Raw genomic sequence first — 22,214 nt, 5'->3', positions numbered from 1 at the left:
TAAGTGGAAACACTCAAAAATTGCTTGCATCTCCATGTGGCCTACTTGAATTTATATATAGAAGACAAAATGTGAATGCCTTTTAGATTGACATTGTCAAGCAACTGGCACCTTCCTCTCCCCATTGGGTATCTGCACTTAAATACCACTGACTTCAGTTGTTCAGTGATTTCTACCTGAAGGCAACACACCTTTGCCCTTATGGAATTTCACATTTAGTCTCCTTTGCCGTTAAAAACAAGACGATCTTCAATATCTTGATTTAGGTGTTATTTTCATATATATATATATATATATATATATATATATATATATGTATGTATATATGTATATATATATTTATACACAATTTCTTGGGATTAAACTTGCTTTGGACATGGAAACAGTGAGGTACAGTCACATGACACAGCTATGCAATTGCTGTAAAAAATTTTGAAATTAAATAATGTAAGGTTGTAATATATACTCATTTAGCAGGATTTCATATGAAACTTCAGAAGGCCTTAGTGAAAGAAGACTCAGTCTGGCTGTAACATGAGGCATAGTTGACAAATTTCGGTGTCACTGCAAATGTACCATCTTAAAATTATTATAAAGATCCTTATTTTATGGAACGAAAATGAAAAAATGCAAACGAAAATATTTGTAGCATATGTAAAATTTTTGAGTTTCTGATATATCTTTTATCACTAGGAAGGTAAATATCAGTAAGTGATATGTATTTGTCCTAGGTAAACTTCTCAATCCACAAATATTCCATAATAAATGAATTTTCCAGTGTAGCTGATTGGAAATTTTCCTTGTTATTTTGTTTCCACAGGTGCAGAAGATGAAACAAGCTCGGTAATACAATATCCTACACAGTATATTAATCAAGAACCTTATCTGCATCAAGACGATGACCAGCAACAAGGATGGGTTTCTTGGGCTTGGTCTTTTGTTCCTGCTATTGTGAGTTACAATGATGAAGAGAATAATTCCAGTGGAATGGATGATGGAACAACATTACATCAGCAGAAGTCCCAAGCCCTTAAGGATCCTATTATTTCCATTGGGTTTTATTGTACAAAGGCAACTGTGACTTTTAAGGTAAATACTTCTCTGCATTGCATAGTATTTAATTGGTTAGTTGAGTATGAAGTTTATATAAATACTTGTTTTATATAAATACTTGTCTAATAAGTCATAAGGGAATATTATGCTGATGAATAATAAAAAATGTGAATGTTGAAAGTTCAATTCATATCATAATGTACTGTTAATTACAGGTTATTTTGCTCTTTAAGGCACAATTTATTCAGTGCAAGCATTTTACCTTAAATGAAAACCACTTTATTTGCTTCAATAAGAATATATTTTGAGGGAAAAGAAACTTAAAAAAGGCTTTATGTGTATATTGTAATACTCTATCTATTTAATGTTCATTTAAATGTATTTCTCTGCAAAAGTGCTTTAGCTTCGTACTGCTAGTTAATGAATGTTGGGCAAATTTGAATTTAACTTACTTGTGTTGAAGTTATTTTTGATGGTTTGAAAATGTCTCAAAGAATTAAAAGTCCACATATATATTGAGGTGTAAACTATGTATGTGCTAAGAAATTTGAATATTTTCAGCAGAGAATACATGGAACTTGAATAAGACATTGAGTTGTACTAACAAGCTAATAAAAATAAGATTCAGCAAGTACTGTTAACATATTCAGTGAAGTACTTTTAATGTATGACAAATGTTATGCAGGCAGTTTTTGTCCATAATAAGAAGCTGCTCTGAGTTTTACAATTAAAAATATACTAAATCAAATAACTGAGGGATTTTCTGTTTTTGCTTCTTTTTGGCTTGATTTTGTCCTTGTCTCGTGTACGACCTGTAATACCGTCGTTGCCATCTCACAGCGCACGTGAGCCTGCCTGCACACGCAGAATAGCTTGGGCTGCTCCCTGTGCCTTCTCTGGCTCTTCAGCTTGTCACCAGGGTCAGTGACGGTGTCGTGAGCGGCTCGACGGAGCTTCCTCTGAGCTCTGTCCCCATGGTGGCAGCACCCAGCCTGTAACTGCTCAGCATCTGCTAGAGGGGACAGAGCAAATGGCTCTGGGAGCTGCAGGGACCTGTAGGCGCTGGGCAACCTGTAGAGACGTGTTAGAACTTGAGTCTTCTGGCAACCGTGGGAGCAAAATTTGAGGACACAAGCGTAAATAAAGCATTTGGTCATGTTCTTTGGTCATGAAGCTGGTCTGCTTCAGCCCTTGTTTGAAAGATAAAAAGCAGGCTAAAAAGAAATGATGCAAAAGAAAATCCCCCTCTTGATTAACAAAACCAGGCAAAACCAAAAACAACCCAAAAGGCTAGTATTTCTATTTCAGCCATGTTAATTCTTGGCCAATTAAACTTGATAAATATGTAATTTTAACATACTTCAGAGTATTTAATTATATCTCTGGGATGTTATTTCCTTTAAAAAATATACAACTATCTCAAAATTGTCTTTTATTATGTTTCAGCATCTTTATTTTGTGTTTCTTGTACAATAATAGTTTTCTGCGTTGTTTCCTCATGTGAGAAATATTATTAAAATAATAAGAACTAATTTTTGAAAAGAATTTACTTGATTGGGCCTTCCTAATATGTCATTGGCAAGCTGATGCTTTTTATACTAGAAAGTAATTAACAACTGCTCAAAACATAGCATCTTATTTTTAATAAATTTAGAATGTAAAGTGTCTGTCACTAACAGAGTGACAGTTAAGAGGAAAACAGAATTCATTGTTCTGTTTGCATGCAAAAAAATGTATGGAATTAATTTGTGGTTCATATTTTGGTTAAAAAATAAGGTCAAGTTTCTGCATTAGCATTCTGAACAGTTGATACCATTCCAGCTTAATAATTATGCCAAATTAAATGTAGCATTTTCTAATAATGCTGAAAATAATTCTTGTAATGTCTGAATTCTTTTAATCAATTAATTGCTTTTCCTCTACGATAATTGCACACAGATGAAGTGATCAGTGTCTTTTTTTTTTTTTAAATCCAATTATGTTGAACGTTAGGATTACAAAATTTTACTTTGAAACAACAACCATGTGTATCCACTCGTGGAAATAATAACGACAGTTTTCAGATATTTTTAAAATAAAAATTAGAATTTGTATTATTTAAGCTACTCGACATAACCAAAATTAAATCTTCTTTAATATAAAACATGAACAGTGTTTTGTGCCTCTTTCTTTTGTTTCTTAAGTCTGTAATAAGCTTTTTAGCCGTGGTGTATGTGTTTTGCCACTCTATATTGTCACCTTTAAATTAGTCATATAAGAATTATGAATGCATGTTTCTTTCAAGTAAAAAAGAAAACAAAATAAGTGTGGTTGCAACTCATAATATTTTGTTGATATTGTTTTGGTGTTTCAGTATTTGCTGAGCATGATAAATAATTATATGGATTTTGACAGCAAATGATAAAATCATTTGATACTATGTTAATGCAGCTGCATATCTGTTTCATCTTTTCACATAGCTTCTCTTTAGATAAACAAAAAATACTGTAGTGCATTTGAAACTTTTTTATGGCATACTTGAGGTTAAAAAGGCATGTTCAACTGGAAGTTGAATATATGAAGTTCTAATATGGGTAATGTGTTACAGATGTTTTAGTGCACCTGTTTCCTGCTTATTAATTAATTTTGGCCCATAGTAGAATGTCTTCATCAGTTCTGTATATTAATGACATTACTGCAGTTTAATGCTAATGTTGACTTATGCAAGATATTTATCATATTGTTTCATAGCTCACGGAAATGCAAGCTGAAAGCAGTTACTATAGCCCTCAGAAAGTAAAATCCAAAGAAGTTATATGCTGGGAACAAGAAGGAACCACTGTAGAGGTAATTATTCATTAAGGGGGATAAAAATATATTTGTTGTAAAATAAATAAATAAAAATATAAATTTGTTGTAAATACTGTAGCAAATTTACATAAAAAAGTTACTAAGACATAAAAAAAAAATGATTTTGTTGTTGCTATATATGATGTGTTTATTGTAGTGGTCATAGATAGGATACAGAGATTACTTCAGTGAAAGAACATTGTACCACTGGTAAAGTAAAGACTTAGTCTATTTCTAAATATTGTATTTGTTTAACCTGTTGTTTACTGAAGTACTAAATATATAAAAATAAACACGTAACAGTTCACTTTTCTCATCTTTTCTGTTCTACTGGAGTAGAATTCTTCAGCATTTGACTTTTTTCCCTACTAGGTCCTTATGAAAGGTGAACTCTTCTTCGACTGCCAAATAGGTTTTGTTGGCTGTCAAGCTATGTGCCTTAAAGGAATCATGGGAATTAAGGACTTTGAAGAGAACATGAATAGGAGTGATGAAGTGAGTATACTGAAATAGCAGTTGCCTTGTTGATTACAGAAATACTGATATACTTTATTAAAATATGTATTACAAAAATAGGGAAAGCTTCTGTTACTAGTTTTGAATTTTTTGTATATGTCACTGTTACATAGAATTCAATGTCTTTTGCTTACAATTGGAAAGAAGACAAGAATGTAAAGGTACAAAACTTAAAGCATTTTTTATACACTGCCTGTCATTCTAGTGTCTATTTGCATACATTGTTCTTGTACAGAAAAATAAAAGTTTATAAATTATTAAAGTCAACATAAAAATATTTAAATATACAGAAGACGGCCAGAAGGAAAGAAGTGGGGACATTATACAGAGCCCTGGAACAGGCTGCCCAGAGAGGTTGTGGAGTCTCCTTCTCTGGAGATCTTCAAAACCCGCTTGGACGCAGTCCTGTGCCACGTGCTCTGGGTGACCCTGCGTGTGCAGGGGGTTGGACTAGATGATCTCTAGAGGTCCCTTCCAACCTTAACAGCTCTGTGATTCTATACACTGAGAGTCATAAAGGTGTAGCTGAAGTACTGAATGCCTTTTTACTCTCTCATTTTTTCAGTAAGGTTGATGAGAACACTAGGAATTGAAATGCATTAAGACAACATTCATTTCTATATGCTAAATAGAAGTACAACTGAACTTGCTCAGTAAGACAAAATTGATTGTCCATATGAACTATCCTTAAAATATTCAAAGAACAGATTTCATGAAATTCTGAGTCCAAAAGCGTGGATTTTAAATTGCATTGTATTGATGGAATGATGCCCATTAGTATTGTAGAATAGCAATTATTATGTGTTCTTATATAAAAGCAAATAATGCAGACAATTGCAAGCCTGTTAACTTGAATTGTTGTGAAGTATTATGAGGGGAAAAATTAAGAACAGGAAAGAATGTGAAAAGTGACTGTAGATTAAATTCAATTATCTCAGTTTTCTGAGAAATACTCATATGCTATGCTATGATAGACATGGTGGGAGAGACTCTTGTACCTCTCTAGAAAATGCTTAGGTTTGATATTCCTTATATATATGTGCTTGCAACAAGAGAAATTCTGATTAGAAATTAGGAAAACATTTTTCACTCCCAGGGTGATAGAACACTAGGAATGGAAAAACTGTCCAGAGATTTTGTGGAATTCCTGTTTTTGGAGATGCCAAGAACCTCACTGGACAAAGCCCTAAGCAACGTCCTAAACTGTGCTCTGTTTCTATGAGTGTGTGTACAAGATTTTGAAAGGAGCCTGGGTTGCCTCTCTAGATATACCTTGTGCTGCTACTGTCTTCAGACTTTTGGTGGTGATGAATTCCTGATGATTTCTTTCATCCTGTGATTCAGTGGATGCCCTGGCCTTTGTGAGGAACGTGCCTTTGTAGGAACATGAATGTTGTTGACAGGGCCTCCTCACTTGTTCTTTGTGTACTGTGGTAGCTGCAGCTCCTGGCCTCTCAGACAGGCTTGAGCTTTGCTCTATGTGCTTGAGAATGGAAGGCTGAGAAAAGTTGATACAAATTACTTTTCTGAAGGGATAACTCTTGATAGAAAACTCTTATCCATTTCAGAAAGCGGGGGGATTAGGGATATGATGGAAAAAAGCATGTTGATAAAGAAGGAAGAGTGATAAGGCAGCAAACAAGTCATACTTTGAAATAACTGTTATGAATAGGATAGATAAAGCACTTGAAAGGCGTTCAGAGGGATGGAGTCAATCAGAGGAAAGAAGTATGTAGTGACAAGATAGTGCACAGGTAAAGGATGAAGTAAATTTCACAGTGACAATATGGGAAGCTGTTTCCTGTTAGCATAAAGCTAGTGGCGTTCTCTATCGTGAGCTGTACAGTACAAGTCATTAGCTGAGTCTGGTTTTAACCACTTGAAAATGGGAGGGAGTGAAGAAAAACTTCAGCTTTATTTAAAATGATTTTAATTCTGAGTCTGGTTTTAACAGCTTGAAAATGGGGAGGGAGTGAAGAGGAACTCCAGCTTTATCTAAACAAAATGATTTTAATTACCTTGATTTTTTTGTCCATATTTATAATGGAAGTTTTGATTGGTATTGAGGTTTACATTCTTTCATACTCTCTGGAGGGAAACTGCATGTTTTTACATGTCTTTAGTGTGTTATCATAGAATTGTAATTGCTCTGTTAATGTGACTTTTCCTCTTGCTGTATCATAATAATAATTATTTTTTTACTCTATGAAGGAGGCCTGCTTCTTTAATTGTGGAGAAAATTTGAGTGCAAAAGGGATGACTTACCTCACCAATTCACTATTTGACTACAGAAGTCCAGAAAATAATAGTATTCGTGCTGAATTTATATTGGATGCAGCTCATCATAAGGTCAGAGAATTAAATTTTTCATATAAGAATTTCTAATGGATTGTATTGGCTATGTAATAGATTTGTTTTACATCTACTGGCTGATTGAAGGGCTGATTTTCCTTACTTTGTGATATCTTACTTTGCAGATGGCCAAAAAGATGGTAAACCTGTTTGTGTTTAAAACAAACCAAAATGAGTCCCAAAGAAAACTCAGGAAAAAAAAAAGAAAGAAACACCCACCCTTTTCTCTCTGAAAAGTAAATTAATACTTTGAGATCCAAAATCCCTAACTACAAACCTCTTCAAAGGGAAACTGAGTTGTGACAGAATGTTAGCAAAGATCAAGCTTATGAGCGCATACTTCTTGAAACACAGCTCATAAGTAGACTTCAAACCGAGAAGTGCCCTCTTGAAAACTGAATCTGGGATAATGTAAATTTTATTGTCCCTGGACTCTGTGTTTGTCTGCTTAGGGGAAGTCTTGCCACTTCTGCCTTTACTGAGGCTGGCTATATACAATAATATAAACATTTCCAATCTCAAGTATTATGTTTTGTTGTCAATTTTGGAGCAAAACTTTATTGCCTGATTGCCTACACTTTTGATTTTTTTTTTTATTTTTTTAATAAAATAAATAAATTTCATTGAAATTTAAACTTCACTGTTTTCACATTTTTGGCAGATGGAGAAGTGTTAACTTGAAGACTTCATAATAAAGTGAAATAAATGAAATCACAAGCATTTATACATATTTAAACATTTCCAATTGTTCGTTTTTGTTAAGTTTTACTCTTTCCTTGATTTGTCTTCTATGATTTTATGACTTGACTATCTTTTGGGGCGAGGGGAACAAACTTGCTGTGTAGTAATTGGGAATATCATGTACGTATCTTGGTGATGGCATAAAGCTGTGTTAAGTTTTCTATGGTTCAAAAGATAAAATCACAATTTTCTTTTAAAGAAAAAAAAAACAGAATGAATGAGCTTCAGTTTTGAGTGTATTTAATTAGGCAGTTGTGTTGGATGTAGGAGGTCAAGTGAAGAATATTTAGTCCATTAAAGGTACTAAGTAACTAGATGTTATTGATGAATTGTTCAGAGTGTCCAGTAGAATTATGGATGTGTCTTTGTGTGGCCTCAAGTAGAAGTTACATTACCTATCACAAAGGTGAATTCTTGGGGATAACCTCTGTCCTTTGTTTTGATAAGCCTTCCCGTGTGTTGATGCACAAACCCAAACAAAAATATATCTCTCTCATACGAGCCTATCAGTTGGTAATCTCAAGATCCTTTCCTTATACAACGTTTTCGGTGTTTGCTTTGCTTTGTTGGTAGGAGACGTACACAGAGATAGCTGGAATGCAAAGGTTTGGGGCTTTCTACATGGATTACTTGTACACAATGGAAAGCACCGGTGGCAAAGGTACCTTTCTTCTTTGTTTACCCTGTTAAATAATAGAAACAAAGACTTTTCAGGCCCAGTTGGTCCTTGACCATATGTCCTCCACCTTACCTTAGATTTGCCTTCAGGTTCATAGTTGAAATGGTTTATTCTGCATTGATATATTGGAGGTTAGTTGTTCTATTTGTTGTTTATTGTTGCTGCAACAAATTTTTTGCCTAAGCAATTAAGATAATACCTCTTATACTCAGTGTGTAAAATGAAAATAATTCTCCTGTAGCAGTGCAAGTTTCATTAAGAAAAACAACAATGACAAAGACTTTTAACTAGAAAAGCCATTACTAATGACTTTGGAAAAATTTATTAAATATGTTGAACTTCTGTCTGATGGAGAAGATGTGAAAGAACCATATTATTTTCTCCTATACAAAAAAGGCAAGGATGAGAAGGCTATGCCTTCAGAATTACCCAGCTGAGCGTGTTGATATTGGTGTTGATATTCTTACGAATAATAGTGGGTTTTTGTTCTGTTTTGTTTTCCCCTGGGGAATTGTCATCTACAGCAGCCATTCCATAGGTTTTAATGTCTAAGTAATGATTTTTTCTTCCACCTCTATCTTTAGACCTGTGTCTTAATGTGTGAACACATTATTCCAGAGGTCTCCTGACAACTTTCAGCTACTTTGTGATCAGTTACCTGTCCTTCCTATTTACTCTGATTCATTCGTTTCAATTTTTTTTTTTGCTTTTATTCCTCTGTATAAGAGAAGTCTCAGTGCTTTTTCTTTCTTTTTTAAACAATGTTAGACATTAAATTTAAAAGGAGTAGGAAAGAAAAAACAACTTTGGTTAGAGCATGGGTCATGCAAAGCTTATTAAATGTATGCATACATGGATATATACACACAAAGATTGAATATTTTTGCATATACTTATAGGTATAATTTTTTTAGGTAAATATGGAAAATGGCATGTGGACGTATGTACCCACACATTCAGACACGATGCCATTGCATTAGGTAGCTGAGGGTTAGGGCAGGTAACTGAGCGGCTCATTCCCAGTCCCAAGACTTTGTAGTCTGTGTACCATATTGTTAGCTCTGATTTGAATCTAGCTGAGAAAATGTACATCAAGTCAAGCTTTTACTGCAGTTTATTTCTGTTTTTAATCAAGAAATAAAGGTTCATTTACACAAACAACTTCTAGGTAGAGAGGATATGGTTTATCTCCTTTTTGATTTTTGCTATTGAAGTTTGAGTATGCACAGGTTATTTGATTATGAGAAGTTGATCTTGTTATTCTTTGCCTTGCTTTTCTGAACATACAGGAATTGAGCAAGATATCCTTTCCTGACTGTAATGAACCCTTTTCAGAGTGTGTGCAACTCAAAAACCCTTATTAACTCACAGCCAGACTGGTATTTTTATAGTATTTTTTCTTCCTTCCTCAGCTTCTCTACTATTTCATTCAGTTTGTTAGTTTGTTCGCCAGGTCCTTGGCTTTTATTTGCTTTTTCGGGAGGAAAACACTTCAAAATGCTTAGCTTCCTATGGAGGTTTGCTGTGTATTACTCTTCTATTTCCAGCTACCTGAATATATAAAGGGATGGATCATCTAATTAGTTTTAAATTTTAAAGTAAATTTAAATGTAAAGATGGCTGTTGAATATCTAGACTCAAGAAATTTGAACTTTAAAATTTCAAGTGGTTTTGTTCCTTAAGAAAGCACATGTGACATTTTCTGCTAATTGTTTTCTAGCTATTTTTTCTATACTGAAAGTCATGGTGTAAATTATTTACATTAAAAATCAAGACTTTATATTGATTTCAAAACCTTGAAATATTTAATCTCATTGCAGTTTAAACTTGTGGTGCTTTTATGAAATGTATTTATGTAAAAAGTGAACATTTACTCTTTTTCATTTTGGCATTCTTAATTATATTATTAGTTACAACCAGAGCCTACTGCCTTCCCCTAAAAACCCCAATACAACCTAAATTACAGGAGGCAGTTGCTGTGATTGTTAGATTTTTATCTGTCAAAGCAATTTTGGTTTGTCACCTTCTTCACCCCTTTAACCTTTCCTGGAGCATACAATTACTGATTAAACCACTGGGGCCTCCTGGATAGTATTAACCTCAGGAGTTTCACCTGTCACTTGTGTAAGTGCACTAATCACTTTTAGTATTTTGATTAAATGCAAGATAGTGAGTCATGCCCAATGGTTTAATTTTGAAATTCTTCCTGTCCTTCTCTTGCCATTATCTTTTTCTATTTTATACCACCTGTTTGCTCGCACAGCAGTGATTTCTTGGAAACATTTTGTAGCTTATCCCTGATCCCTGTGGAGATTTACATGACCTGCAGATTTAATACAGTGTAATTTTGATGTTGTATATTTTGTTTGTATTTATTGTGCACTACTCCCATCTTAAAGTTTTTGTCAGTTAGACTTGGGCATAGGGTTTACTCAGGGCTGAATACTCTGTGATCAATAATCCAATTTTTCCTTTCTGTATCTGCAAGCTTTCAGAATTGACCTGTGAATCCTTACTTCTGCATAAGCTATAGAATTCCTACTTGCATTATTTTTGCACTTCAATGTGCCTAATTAAACGTAATTGTCCCAGAAAGTGTATAAGTTCTGTCACTTATATAAGTGCACACAAGTGGATTTGTTCTGTCCATTTTGAAAATGTAGGCTGTTACTACCTTGATGACTTTTAGAGAGAGTGCTGACAAAAATGTGTGTTCATATTAAATAAAGCATACTCTGAGAGCAGGCTATATACAGATATACACATATGAAGTCCTCTTCATGATTTATAACAAAGTTCTAACATTTTCATGGGTTCTTTTTTGTTGCCTCTAAGGCATTTTGCCTTCAGAAGTGAAGAAGCTTGTGGAGAAGATTAGAAGAGGGTTTATAAGGTTATCTTTTTGTCCTTTTTTTCTTTCAGAAGTGGTAAACAGAAGAGCAAGGGGAAGCAGAGGCTGTAAAAGCTCTCGCTATGTGAGGGCTCTGAGGGACAAAGACAATTCTTGTGCTGAGCCTCGAGGCCTGGAGAGGCCTACGGGGCATAACGACAGCTCCATTTCCAATTTGAGTGAACCACCATTCCCCTCGCCAGCACTTACAAGGAAGAACATTTTACAGAGCGATTTATAGAGGAGGGAAGAAAACATCCTCCCTTCCTCCCATTAAAAAGACTGTTTTGAGTGTAGTAGAGGAGAGAGTGAAAAGGGAGTGTTCCCATGAATCATGGAAAAAGGACCAGGTTCCTGTCGGGTAACCAGAAAGAAAACATGCATTTTTCCAGTTGGCTTAGAGTAAGATTTGCCTTGAAGCTGTGAAGCTGCACATCATGCCAGGCTGGCTTCACCACAAAACCTCAGCTCCCCAGAGCTCAACAGATGCGTTAGCTCTTTGAGAAAGTGGTTGGGTTGACTGTCGGCTGCTGCCTGGTTCCACTGCTCATCTCTTGCCATTCCCTTGATATACATTGGTGCAGGCAGATTACATTCATGAGGGTGAGAACATAACTAGAATTTGGAATGATCAGGTTTCCCCATGGTTTTGGACAGTGATTCTCTACCAGTGTGCATTGTTTCTTACTGCAACAGGAAGTCAGGAAGTTGCTAGTTGTGCAGGAAAATTTGTGTCTGAGAGGTTGGTGGGAAGAGGAGGGATGGAAACAAGCTTGCATTGAGAGAAGGTGTGCAAATTCCTTGTTGGATAAGAAAGGGTTAATGGCTTGGCAATCACTTGAAAACTGTCACTGGTATGAAGGATTCAGCAGGAAAAATCAGTCTGCCATTAATGTAGCCTTTGGTTCATGCAGAATGACTTTTATCATGAAAATCCAAGGAGAACGTATCAAGGAGACAATCCTTGAATTGAACAGTAAACACTAAGGTGAAGCACTAAGTGTAATTGCATAGTGTATTTACTATTTTCTGTTTGTCGCAGATTTGCCCAGGTGGATTATGGACTATTGTACTAGCTAAGGTCTAGGATTGCAGTATTTGAAGCAAAAGTAGTTTGCGAAGGTTAAACTTTTATACCCATGTGTTTGATATATGTTATCTGTAAAAATTCTAGTTCCTGGGAATCAGCAAGACCTTCCTTCAGTAAAGAGTGAAGATTTTGGAAATGTGCAGGAGATGTCTACGAAAAACCTCATTGTTGGTCCACTGAATCTTCGACTGGATAGCAGTGCCGTACACCGGATAATGAAAATGATCGTTTGTGCTCTGGAACATGAGTATGAGCCATACAGGAGAACTAAGCCAGGTTTGCTGCTACTGCCTATACACAAACATACAGAAATAAATCAGACCAATTACAGTGCTCCTGAAGGAGTTTAACTATTCAAGTTTTAAATATGCCTGTTTGTTTAGTCCAAATAAAAATAAAATGAGGATAAAAGTATCTCTGCCAGTGTCAGACAATTTGACAGCCATAATTTTCAATCACAGGCCTCCTGCCGAGGGGAGTGGTTATTTTATTGACACTTCAGGCTTGTCTTTGGAGCCTTAGAGAAGGAAGAATCCCTGCATTAATTAGTTTGAAATAATAGTTAAGTGAAGGGGCAGGGGGAGCTGGTTGGAAACAAGCCATGTTAGAACCGTTTGATCAGTAGATTACATAAAACTTAGAGTGAACTTTGTGGATTCCTCACTTCTGAAATGGGTGTTTCAAAGTTACAAAAATACTCCCAGCTAGGATTGCATTTAGGCTTAGGTGGAACAAGTGTGGAAGGAATAAAATTATTAAATATGGAGAAATGAACAAATTGTTTTCTATCTTTGCTAATCTCTAAAGCATTTATCAAACAGCCACTGTAGGTAATGTTTTATTTATATTTTTCCCACTTATGTAATCTTGCTTTGTTTCAGATGTTACAGATGGAAATAGAACTATGCCAAACTCAGAAGAAGTAGCATCGCTGGAAGAGTACATTCCCACTCGACTTACAACATTCACTATCCTTAAGTGTACAATTACAATCCCTGTGGCAGAATTCAATTTGCTGGACCACTTGTTGCCCATAATCATGGGTGGGAAGGTAGGCATATGCAGATATTTATTCAATTCTTTACCTGAGCATGTGCTATTTAATTTAAATAATTAGGTTAAAATATATAAAGTTGTAAAGTCAAATGTGCATTACCTTAACATAGGGTTAGCTGCATCTCTACTTTTCATCCCTAAATGTGTCCGTGTAAAATAATGGAAATTGAAGGAATTCCTATCCTGGCATGGAAGAGAAGTTTTCCTCCTGGGCTGCTATTCCATATTCTAGCCATGTTACTGCCTTTCAAATGAGTGGGCTGACTGGGAGCCTTTTTTTGAGATACCTGTGACCAGTGGTGTGTGCAGTGACTAGCCAGGCTTCTTAAAGTGTCGTTTACTGTAGCAAAAGGAAAATTTGGGCAAACTTTGGGTTTTGGAATGAAGTAAACCTAATATGTAGGCTGTGAAGTGTGAAAAGTCGCGTCAATAATCCACTTTTTTTTTTCTCCAGCCAGCAAGTTCATAAAACACATGAACTTTAAATGTCAGGTTTTTGGTTCAGCTTTTGATACACTTGTCAAATGACAAAACAGTCATTTAGCTGTTTTGAACTCTAGGTGGTAAAATCATGTTTTGCACCAACACAAGTGTTTGTTGTAGATCCCAATTAGAAGGGGAGCTCAGTAAGGTGCTCAGACTCCACAAGGGATTGCCATTTTACAGGAGATCACCTGAGAAGGAAAAGGGAAGAGCATATATAATCTTACATTCTGAGCATCAGCACAGGTGGGGTCTGTGCAGTGTGCTATGCCCTGACAAGAGATTTGTCCAGTGCTGCACAGCTGGAGGTTTCTATCGTCTGAAGGGATGTAAGATTATATTTGTTATCCCCTTCCTCCTCCTTATGTTCTCTTTAGTAAAAGCTATTTTGACCAATACATCATGGTGTCTGAGAACAGTTCTTACTGGTTGTCCATAATGAACATTTAATTTATAATAATGAACATAAAATTTAAATGACCTTTTTAGTATTAATTTTTCACCTGAAATATCACACTTTGAATTGGTCTTGCATTGAGTAGGAGGTTGGGCTAGATGTTCTCCAGAGACCCCTTCCAACCTTGGTTATTCTGTGGTTCTACAACATTCATTAAACACGGAACATCTTAAGTAAAGGCAAGCATATTAAAAATACTAGTAACTTTAACTTTCAGAGTTACTGTAGTACAGGCATCATTCTTTTTTATTATTTTTGTGTATGTTTAATGAAAATTTTAGAATCATAGAGTAATTTTGATAGCAAGGAGTCTCTGGAGAACATCTAGTCCAACTGCCTGCCCAAAGTGAGCCCGGTTTGAGCAGGGTGCTCAGGACAGTGTCCAGCCAAGTGCTGAGCATCTCCACGGCTGCTCTGGCCAGCCTCTCCCTGTACTTGAGCAGTAGGATCTCTTGGCCTTCTCCAGGCGTAACAGTTACCCCCTGAACCTCAGCCTGTCCTGCAGCAGTGGTTGTATGCTAAGTAAATAATGAAATATTTCAATTTGCATATTCTAGATGAAGATTTTATAAAGAAGTATTTTATTTTCAAAAATATATACAGAATCACAGAATCGCAGACTGGGTAAGGTTGGAAGGGACCCCCACAGATCACCTAGTTCAACCCCCCTGCTCCAGCGGGGACACCTAGAGCACATGGCACAGGGTGGCATCCAGGATATACACACAGATTATTTTCAAAGAGTTTGAGGGTTATTTGGAATATATGGCCATTGTAATCTGTTTGTACATCATTACAAGATTTGCTTTTGTGTGTATGTGGCAGATAATAGATTTGTAGCGTATTAATGGCATATGTGTTTTCCTCTTTCTTTTTTTTTTTCCATTTTTTACCTCTTACCTAGAATTCAAGTGGACCGTTAAATGCTACAAGCTTCCAGCCTGTGCGGCCCCTACCTTCCATCAGAATATTGGTGGATAAGATTAACCTGGAGCACTCTGTGCCAATGTATGCGGAGCAACTCGTGCAGATGGTCAGCAGCCTTAGCCAGCCATCTGATAACCTGCTTCATTACTGCTATTCACACTGCTATCTAAAGGTAAAAGAAAAAAGAAAAGAAAAGAAGAAACCTATTTTTCACTGCAGTACATGTTTTTACTCTTAAGTTTTTTTGTGGGCATTTTCAAGTTAGCTTAAAGCATATAGTTATATACATTTCATAGAATAAATATGATTTTGTGTCAGTACTTCTTACCTGAGCCATATGATTTCTAATGTGAACAGAGATCCTCACATGAGGAAATAAAACACACTGAAGTTTCAATGTCTTCATGCCAAACTGAATTGAAATAATTTGGAAGGAAATCTTTCCAATTCTTTTACATTATGGAATACATATGGAATGGACATATGGTACCATGTCATATACATGGAATACATTATGGAATACATGGATTGCAATGAGTTATGCTTAGAAACTTGGTAGGATTTTGTGAGGAAAAAACATTAATTTTAATGGTATCGATAAAGCAAATCCATCACTATGAAGTACACAATCAAAGACTTTTACCAAACCCTTTCAAGTATTTTCATTTTGGGAGGAAAAGCCTTTGAATTATCTCAATTTAAAATCTATTAGGAAAGGAATTTCTGTTGCTAGTTTGGAGAGAGCTTAAGATGCTATTGAAAAATCATTTTGAAGACTGTTCAATTGCTATTTGCTAAAATTTCAGTAGTAAAAAAAGTAAACTTTCTAGTTGTCCATTTTGTAGTATCCTCCTATTATAACAAAAATCTAAGCAATGAAATTCCTATCAGCTGCATAAAACACAAGCATTGGTCTAGAATTACATGGCAAGTTTTAGGGATAATGTGTTCACCTCTCACATTTAAGGTGTTTGGGATAGCAATGTCACAAGTCAACTGTTTTGTTTTGTTGTCTTTTTGTCTTTTTTAGTAATTTTGAAGTTTTTTTTTTTATTCTGAAAGTTTAAAAGAGATTAGGCCTATCAGCATTTTAAAATAAAAAAAAGACATTTATAGGGTCAGATATTTTATTTGCTAGCTATAATATAGGCAGATGTTGTGTTTTTATGTGGGAGAATGTTAAAAAGAATAAACTATGAAAAAAATTGTAGAGAAAAATTTTGATGAACTTTTCTTTAGATTTTCTCATTTTATTAAGGAGAAAGCTTCAAAGGAAATCTCTTTAAATATTGTAATTTCCCCAAAAATGGAAGTAACACATTGCCTTTCATAGAAAATATATATTTTTTTGCAGCTAAAGATTTAAAGAAGTAAAGATTAAAGAGGATAGAAAAGCTACTTAATGGAATGATTACAATTTGATTTTTTTTAATAATTTGAGTGAAGAAAATATATACTATATATATTCTTATTTGAACACCATTTTGTTACTGGCAGGATTTTCTAGTTATATATAGGTTTGGGAAAAAATTCTGTAAAAGTAATGCATTTTTTGCATTCTCTAAAAATAATGCATATTTTGTATTTATTGAATATATTTTAGAATAGTTAATTTGTATATTATATTTGAAAAATAACTTGAAGTGATTGTATCATGTGCTAGTGTACACTTTGACCAACTGTATTTTTTCAGATGTTCGGTTTTCAGGCAGGACTGACCTCTTTGGACAACAGAGGATTATATTTCTTCCCTGCTCCAGTTATTCCCTCTTTTAGTACTGCTGTTTATGGCAAAGTGATCAAGTTTCCCAAATATTGGTAAGTGTTAAGCATGTGAAGCGTATTTAAGTAAAATACACAATGGATACTTATGCTTTTGTAAAGAGTGGTTTAGAAAGTACTAAGCACCCTATCTGTCCTTAAGGTTTTTTTTCCCTTGTATCCTATATTTTACTCTTAAGTCTATTACCTTTAAAAACCCTCTTTGCGAGGGTGTAGGTATCAGCATTTTAGACAGATTTGACAGATTTGGGGTTGAGAGAAGAGATGATGTGCACACTTGTTGAATTCCTGAGAACCAATTTCCATGCTTCTTTGAGCTAAAATGTTATACTGAGATTAACACGTTGAACTTAATTTTCTTTCAAGTTCATCCAAATAAAAAAGCTTGAAATGATGCCTAATCCTCATGAAGACTCATATTTATAATAAGATAACAAACAAACAGGTTAATGCGTTAAACATTTCCTCTTCATGTGTTGTGCTGTATGCTTAGACTGAAAAAGAGATTAGTTTTGGATGTGTCATGGATTATGCATGTACAAAAAAGGAACACGATGCTTGGTAGTAGTACATAGCGAATATGTATTTTTCCCGTTGAAGTTATGATACCATATTAATCGTAAAAGATTTTTTTTTTAGCATAATCAGCACACCACCAGGTGGTAGCAGCTTAATTGACTTTCTCATATTTTCCATCAGTAGTTCACAAAAATAATAACCATTTCAAATGAATTATGGTTCTATCATGGCCTTTTGCTAAAATATAATAAATGTTTTCTGGATAACATATAATCAGCAAATAGTCTGGTAGGTTTGACAATCTCTTCTCACATTCTCAGGTATTTTACATGAAGTTATTCCTTTTGATCCTTGTTACCAGTAGTCTTTTTCTGTCTCTCTCGCTCCCTTACTTTTGCCCTCTCTTTTTTAATGCATTGTATTATGATGTACTGTCCAGCTGAAAAATTGAGTATGGTAGACTAATAATACAGAGAAATAAAAATGAGCAGTAGTTCTAGGGGAATAAAATGGTGCTGCCTTAAAATGGCAAATCTATTAGCATTTACTAGCATATTCTGCAATACAAATACTTACTGTGCTCTAATTCATCTTAAAAGAACATTAGTGGTCACTCTTTTTCTATCATACTGTATATTCCTAGAGTTTGTTTATTAGCGGGGTGAAAATATAAGTTAATTTATTCCAACAATTTATCTAAACTAAGCAACACCAATTTGCGGGTAATAAAGTAGAAAAACAAATGAGTACAGCAGCAGTCTGGTTAAATGAAGTGTAGTTTGAAGTGAATAAAACTCCAGATGAAATGCATCAAATAGCACTTGAACTAAATCGAAATCAGCATGAGGACCAAGAGCTCCATTGAAGTCATGCAGTGAGTGAGAATTAGTCTGGTAGAATAACCTGGTAATGTCATTAAACTTAAATTCATTTCCCCCCCCCCCAAATTATACCACCTGCTTTATTTGGATTTTTAGATTTCACATTCCAGAGTTTCTTAAAGTGCACACATGTGATGCTACATGTGTTCTTCTATTTCTTAGGAGAAAATATATACCACAGACCATGCCTTTTAAAAACAAAGACATTTTATGAACTGTTATGGAATCCCTCAGGTAGTATGTTTTGAGTTAGCAGTGAAAAATCTCAACTTTATTTCTGACATAAATCAGTACAATAGCTTTCTTTTCTAGTTTGAATATAATAATCTCAAAATGTGTACTGTCTATTAAGTGCTGTGGTAGTATTTATGTTTTAAAAAGTTGATAAACATTGGTAGTATATTTTAAGAGACAAAGTTTGAGCAACATCAAACCCGTAAATTCCAGCAAATAATCATTTATACTGCAGAAATGCTGTTTCATTTTACTTACTAAATTGATGTCTGTTGTAATGTTGGTTAGTGCATTTTCTTACAAAAAAATTTTGCTGAAACTTACTAGTTAACTAGGTCTTTGACATGTTGTAGACCTGATCTATTTTTATATTAAAGTCAAAAAGGCTTGTGTTTTGTTTTGTCAACCATAGCAAAATGCAAAATACAATGTTAGTGTCAATATTGTACAACTGTTTTATGTAGTGTTGCATGCCAGATTATAAAGCAATTTTCAGAAGGATGTTTAAAAACAACTAACGATTAGCAGGATATGGTTAGAAGCCCAAAATGAATGAAAGGATGTTTAATGCCAAGCAGAAAACTTTAGAGGAATTAACTGTTTATTCCTTTTTTTTTTCTTCTGGCTACAGTTTCTGTTGCAACAGATTAAGTGTAGGTTAGCTGAGTGTTATAACACTCTATATCACTTTAGAATTCATCACTTTAGTGGTAGTTCAGTATCCATCAAAAGTATATATATTCCATACCATACGACAAAGGAAACATTTCTTTCTTGGTGTGTCCTCTCCCTGTTCCCTTTCTGGGACAAGTGTTCTAGACTTCCATGCTCTTGAATCAGGTCCATGGGAAGGTTCTTGCTTAGTGTCTCCACCTGTGACAGCCTTGGGATGCTGAACACTCATGGAATAAGGATATAACAGAGATGAGTTGATCTTATTTCTACATGTGTTCTGTTCAGCAGCTTAGTCCCATAGTCTGTTATAAAGGGATCTGTTTCCTTGACATGGTATCTTCCTTTCTCATTGGGAGACTGGGGTAATAGCTACTTTTTCACTATCTGCAAGGAAGTGCCAGTATGGACTCATCATAAATTTATTGTCATCCTAAATTTGTGTGTGTAAATGAATCATTTTATGAGTAGGTTGTGGAGCTGCTGGGTAAATTACTATCTAGTATTTCACCTCGAGCCTTCACTTTAGTTATTCATAAATGCATATCAGTTAATTGAACATGCTTGATATGAAAAAGTTCTAAAAGGAATTGTTATTGTATCAGAGGAAAAATCCAGAGCAGAAACCTGCAAATAGATTAGGTGTTAGCTGTTAACCAAAAAAATCTTTATGATGAGAGATAAAATGGATATTTTTCTGCAAATATTCTTTCTTTTGAACAATTTTCAGCAAACATTGCTTAAGAAGTAGATTTCAACTTTTATATAGGCAGTGTGCCAGTCATAGCTGAAAGTTTCTGAGGAAAAAGAATTCTTGTCAGCATGAGACTGGTCTTATCTATTTGCCTTACCTCCAAATGTCATAAATAGTTCTTCTATTTATTTTATTTCCCTCCATCCAAAATGCAGAGATCTTGAAGTTACTGCAGGCACATTTTGCACTAATTGAGCGGGTATGCATCTGGAAAAGGAATCTTTTATTTAGGAGAATAAGTAAGATTTGAACTTCCAGGGAGTCTTAATTCTAAATAACAGAAAGTTCCTATTGTAGCAGAGCAATTTTGAAAGATTAAAAAAACTGCAGATCAGGAAGCTGGGCTAGATCAGATGATCTACTGAGATGTCTCCCAACTGAAATTATTCTATGATTTTGTAATTAAAACTTCCACCTAATGTATCAAAGGTGAGAAACTGCGTACGAATGCTCCTGCCTGTCGCACAGGGAGGGTGCTGGCGTGGCCGCTCCGAACTTACCTCTTCTGAAGATCAGACTCGGTGTCTTTTGCCACAGAATTGCCTTTACATCCAGATAGCTGTGTAATGGGACAACGTGTCAATGTACTGAGCCTAAACTTTAGAAAATTATCCTTACTGTTATTTAAAGAGCTGTGATGTATTATTCTTGGTATCCAAGACAATAAATTGCAAAAAGCTAATCTTCTCTTTGTGTTGTCTACTATTTTTGAGTTTTGGTTAATTATTTCCAAATTAATATTAAGAATATTTTCATGTAGTGAACTCTGTTATGCTGGACAGAGTTAGGAATCAATTATACCTTGAACATGGGAGCACCTAAACAAACTGAATATGTGAACCAAGTGGTTCCGAGGTTTGGGAACATTCAGAACCGGTTAGATTTGGCCAGGCTAGTTCTGAGGTGGAACTAGTGTGACCTGGTGTACCACAATGTTGAGCACTCTTGGTGTGATTGTGAGGACATTTTCCTCTTTCCTTTCTCTTTTTATTGAAGAGCTGTCCATTACTGACAGCAGTCAAAAGTTTAAAACCTGCTCTCCTGTCCGAGAAAGTTTTGTGAACTATGTGATGAGCACCTCAGCTACCCAGGGATATATGTCTTGTTATACTTACTAAAGGTGAGGATTGCAGTCTTGAAACAGTCATTTGATTAATACGTGCTTCCATAGTACTGAAAGATCATTACAGAAATCTAGACGCTGAGATCCTCGCTTGGGATATACATGTGTGTTCTACAGACTTTGCTTCTATAATATATATATGCATTCTTGATATTTCAATACAGATTTAATTATTGAAGTAAATATTCAGTATGTTTAAAGAATTTGCTAGGTTTACATTTTATTAGCATGCTATGCCATAACCTCCTGTTGGCTACTACACAACTATATTGAGAAATGTGGGTTCTCAGCAGCATGAACCTCAACATTTGCTGTTCTCTTACCTGCCTTGCTAGCCTGTTTTGGCTTTGTCACTATGTGGTTTGCAGGAGTGTTTGCTTTGTGCAGTGAATTGGGCTTAAAGTTTTAATTTACAAATTTGATACTGAAATTAAAACCTTTGCAATTCTCATAGTTTTATTATGTTATTGTTCTGTTTAGTTACTCTGTTCTGCCAAAACATTTTAAAACATTTAAAGTCATGTCTGTCTCTATACAACTTTATTTCTGCATGTAACCCTTGCAGTGTGAACATCCCAAACACAGTTAAAGCCATACATTGCTATACCATAGATCTGTATTTCCATTGTCAGAATTTATCATCATTAGACTACTTGACTAGTCTACAATCCAGTTAGGACATTATATTCTACAGAATGAGTCATGATGTGCACCTGCTCATGTCTGCCTTATTGCTCATTTTGAAAATCCCTTGTGCATTTAATGGTACCACAAAGAAGTGACCAGAGTTTGAACGATTCGTTTGAATGATTCCATGGCAATGTGGTAGCTCAAGATCTGAGTTGTCCTTTAGTAGGGCTTTTTAAGCAAGGAAGTTACCTCTTGCTGGCATGGCCCTTGCCAGTAAGGTACTATTGCTGATGACTGTGGTAGACTTTAGGACTCGCTGAAAGCTACAGAGAGAATTAAAAACATCTAATGGAGGGTCAGGTTAGCTTTCTGGCTTTGTTACTGTTTTGATGAAACATCTTCACACGGCATGTCCAGTGGAGTAATACTGCATTGTACTAGGAATGACAGTAGATGTGCGAGTTTGAGAGTCATGAGATGTAGCTGTCATGCGGCTCAGCGCAATTGTGTGCTATTAAGAGCCAAGTGGACCCTGTTGGCAGGAAA

At 35.1% G+C, this 22,214-nt stretch overlaps 1 protein-coding gene across 1 annotated transcript in view; it reads left to right on the top strand.

Moving 5' to 3' along the window:
• VPS13B (vacuolar protein sorting 13 homolog B) overlaps positions 1-22,214 on the top strand; it is a 405,118-nt gene that overhangs the window by 49,275 nt on the left and 333,629 nt on the right. The window contains exons 7-15 of the mRNA XM_088533620.1: positions 821-1,089; positions 3,784-3,879; positions 4,255-4,377; positions 6,610-6,747; positions 8,065-8,152; positions 12,235-12,426; positions 13,032-13,201; positions 15,051-15,245; positions 16,767-16,891. Of these exons, the coding sequence (XP_088389746.1) occupies positions 821-1,089; positions 3,784-3,879; positions 4,255-4,377; positions 6,610-6,747; positions 8,065-8,152; positions 12,235-12,426; positions 13,032-13,201; positions 15,051-15,245; positions 16,767-16,891 (1,396 nt within the window). The remainder of the gene's footprint in view (positions 1-820; positions 1,090-3,783; positions 3,880-4,254; positions 4,378-6,609; positions 6,748-8,064; positions 8,153-12,234; positions 12,427-13,031; positions 13,202-15,050; positions 15,246-16,766; positions 16,892-22,214) is intronic.

Source organism: Tinamus guttatus, unplaced genomic scaffold, assembly GCF_059628265.1.
Source record: "Tinamus guttatus ecotype Peru unplaced genomic scaffold, ASM5962826v1 Tinamus_guttatus_pri_ptg000510l, whole genome shotgun sequence".
Classification (NCBI taxonomy): Eukaryota; Metazoa; Chordata; class Aves; order Tinamiformes; family Tinamidae; genus Tinamus; species Tinamus guttatus.
This window is presented reverse-complemented; position numbering and strand designations above follow the sequence as displayed.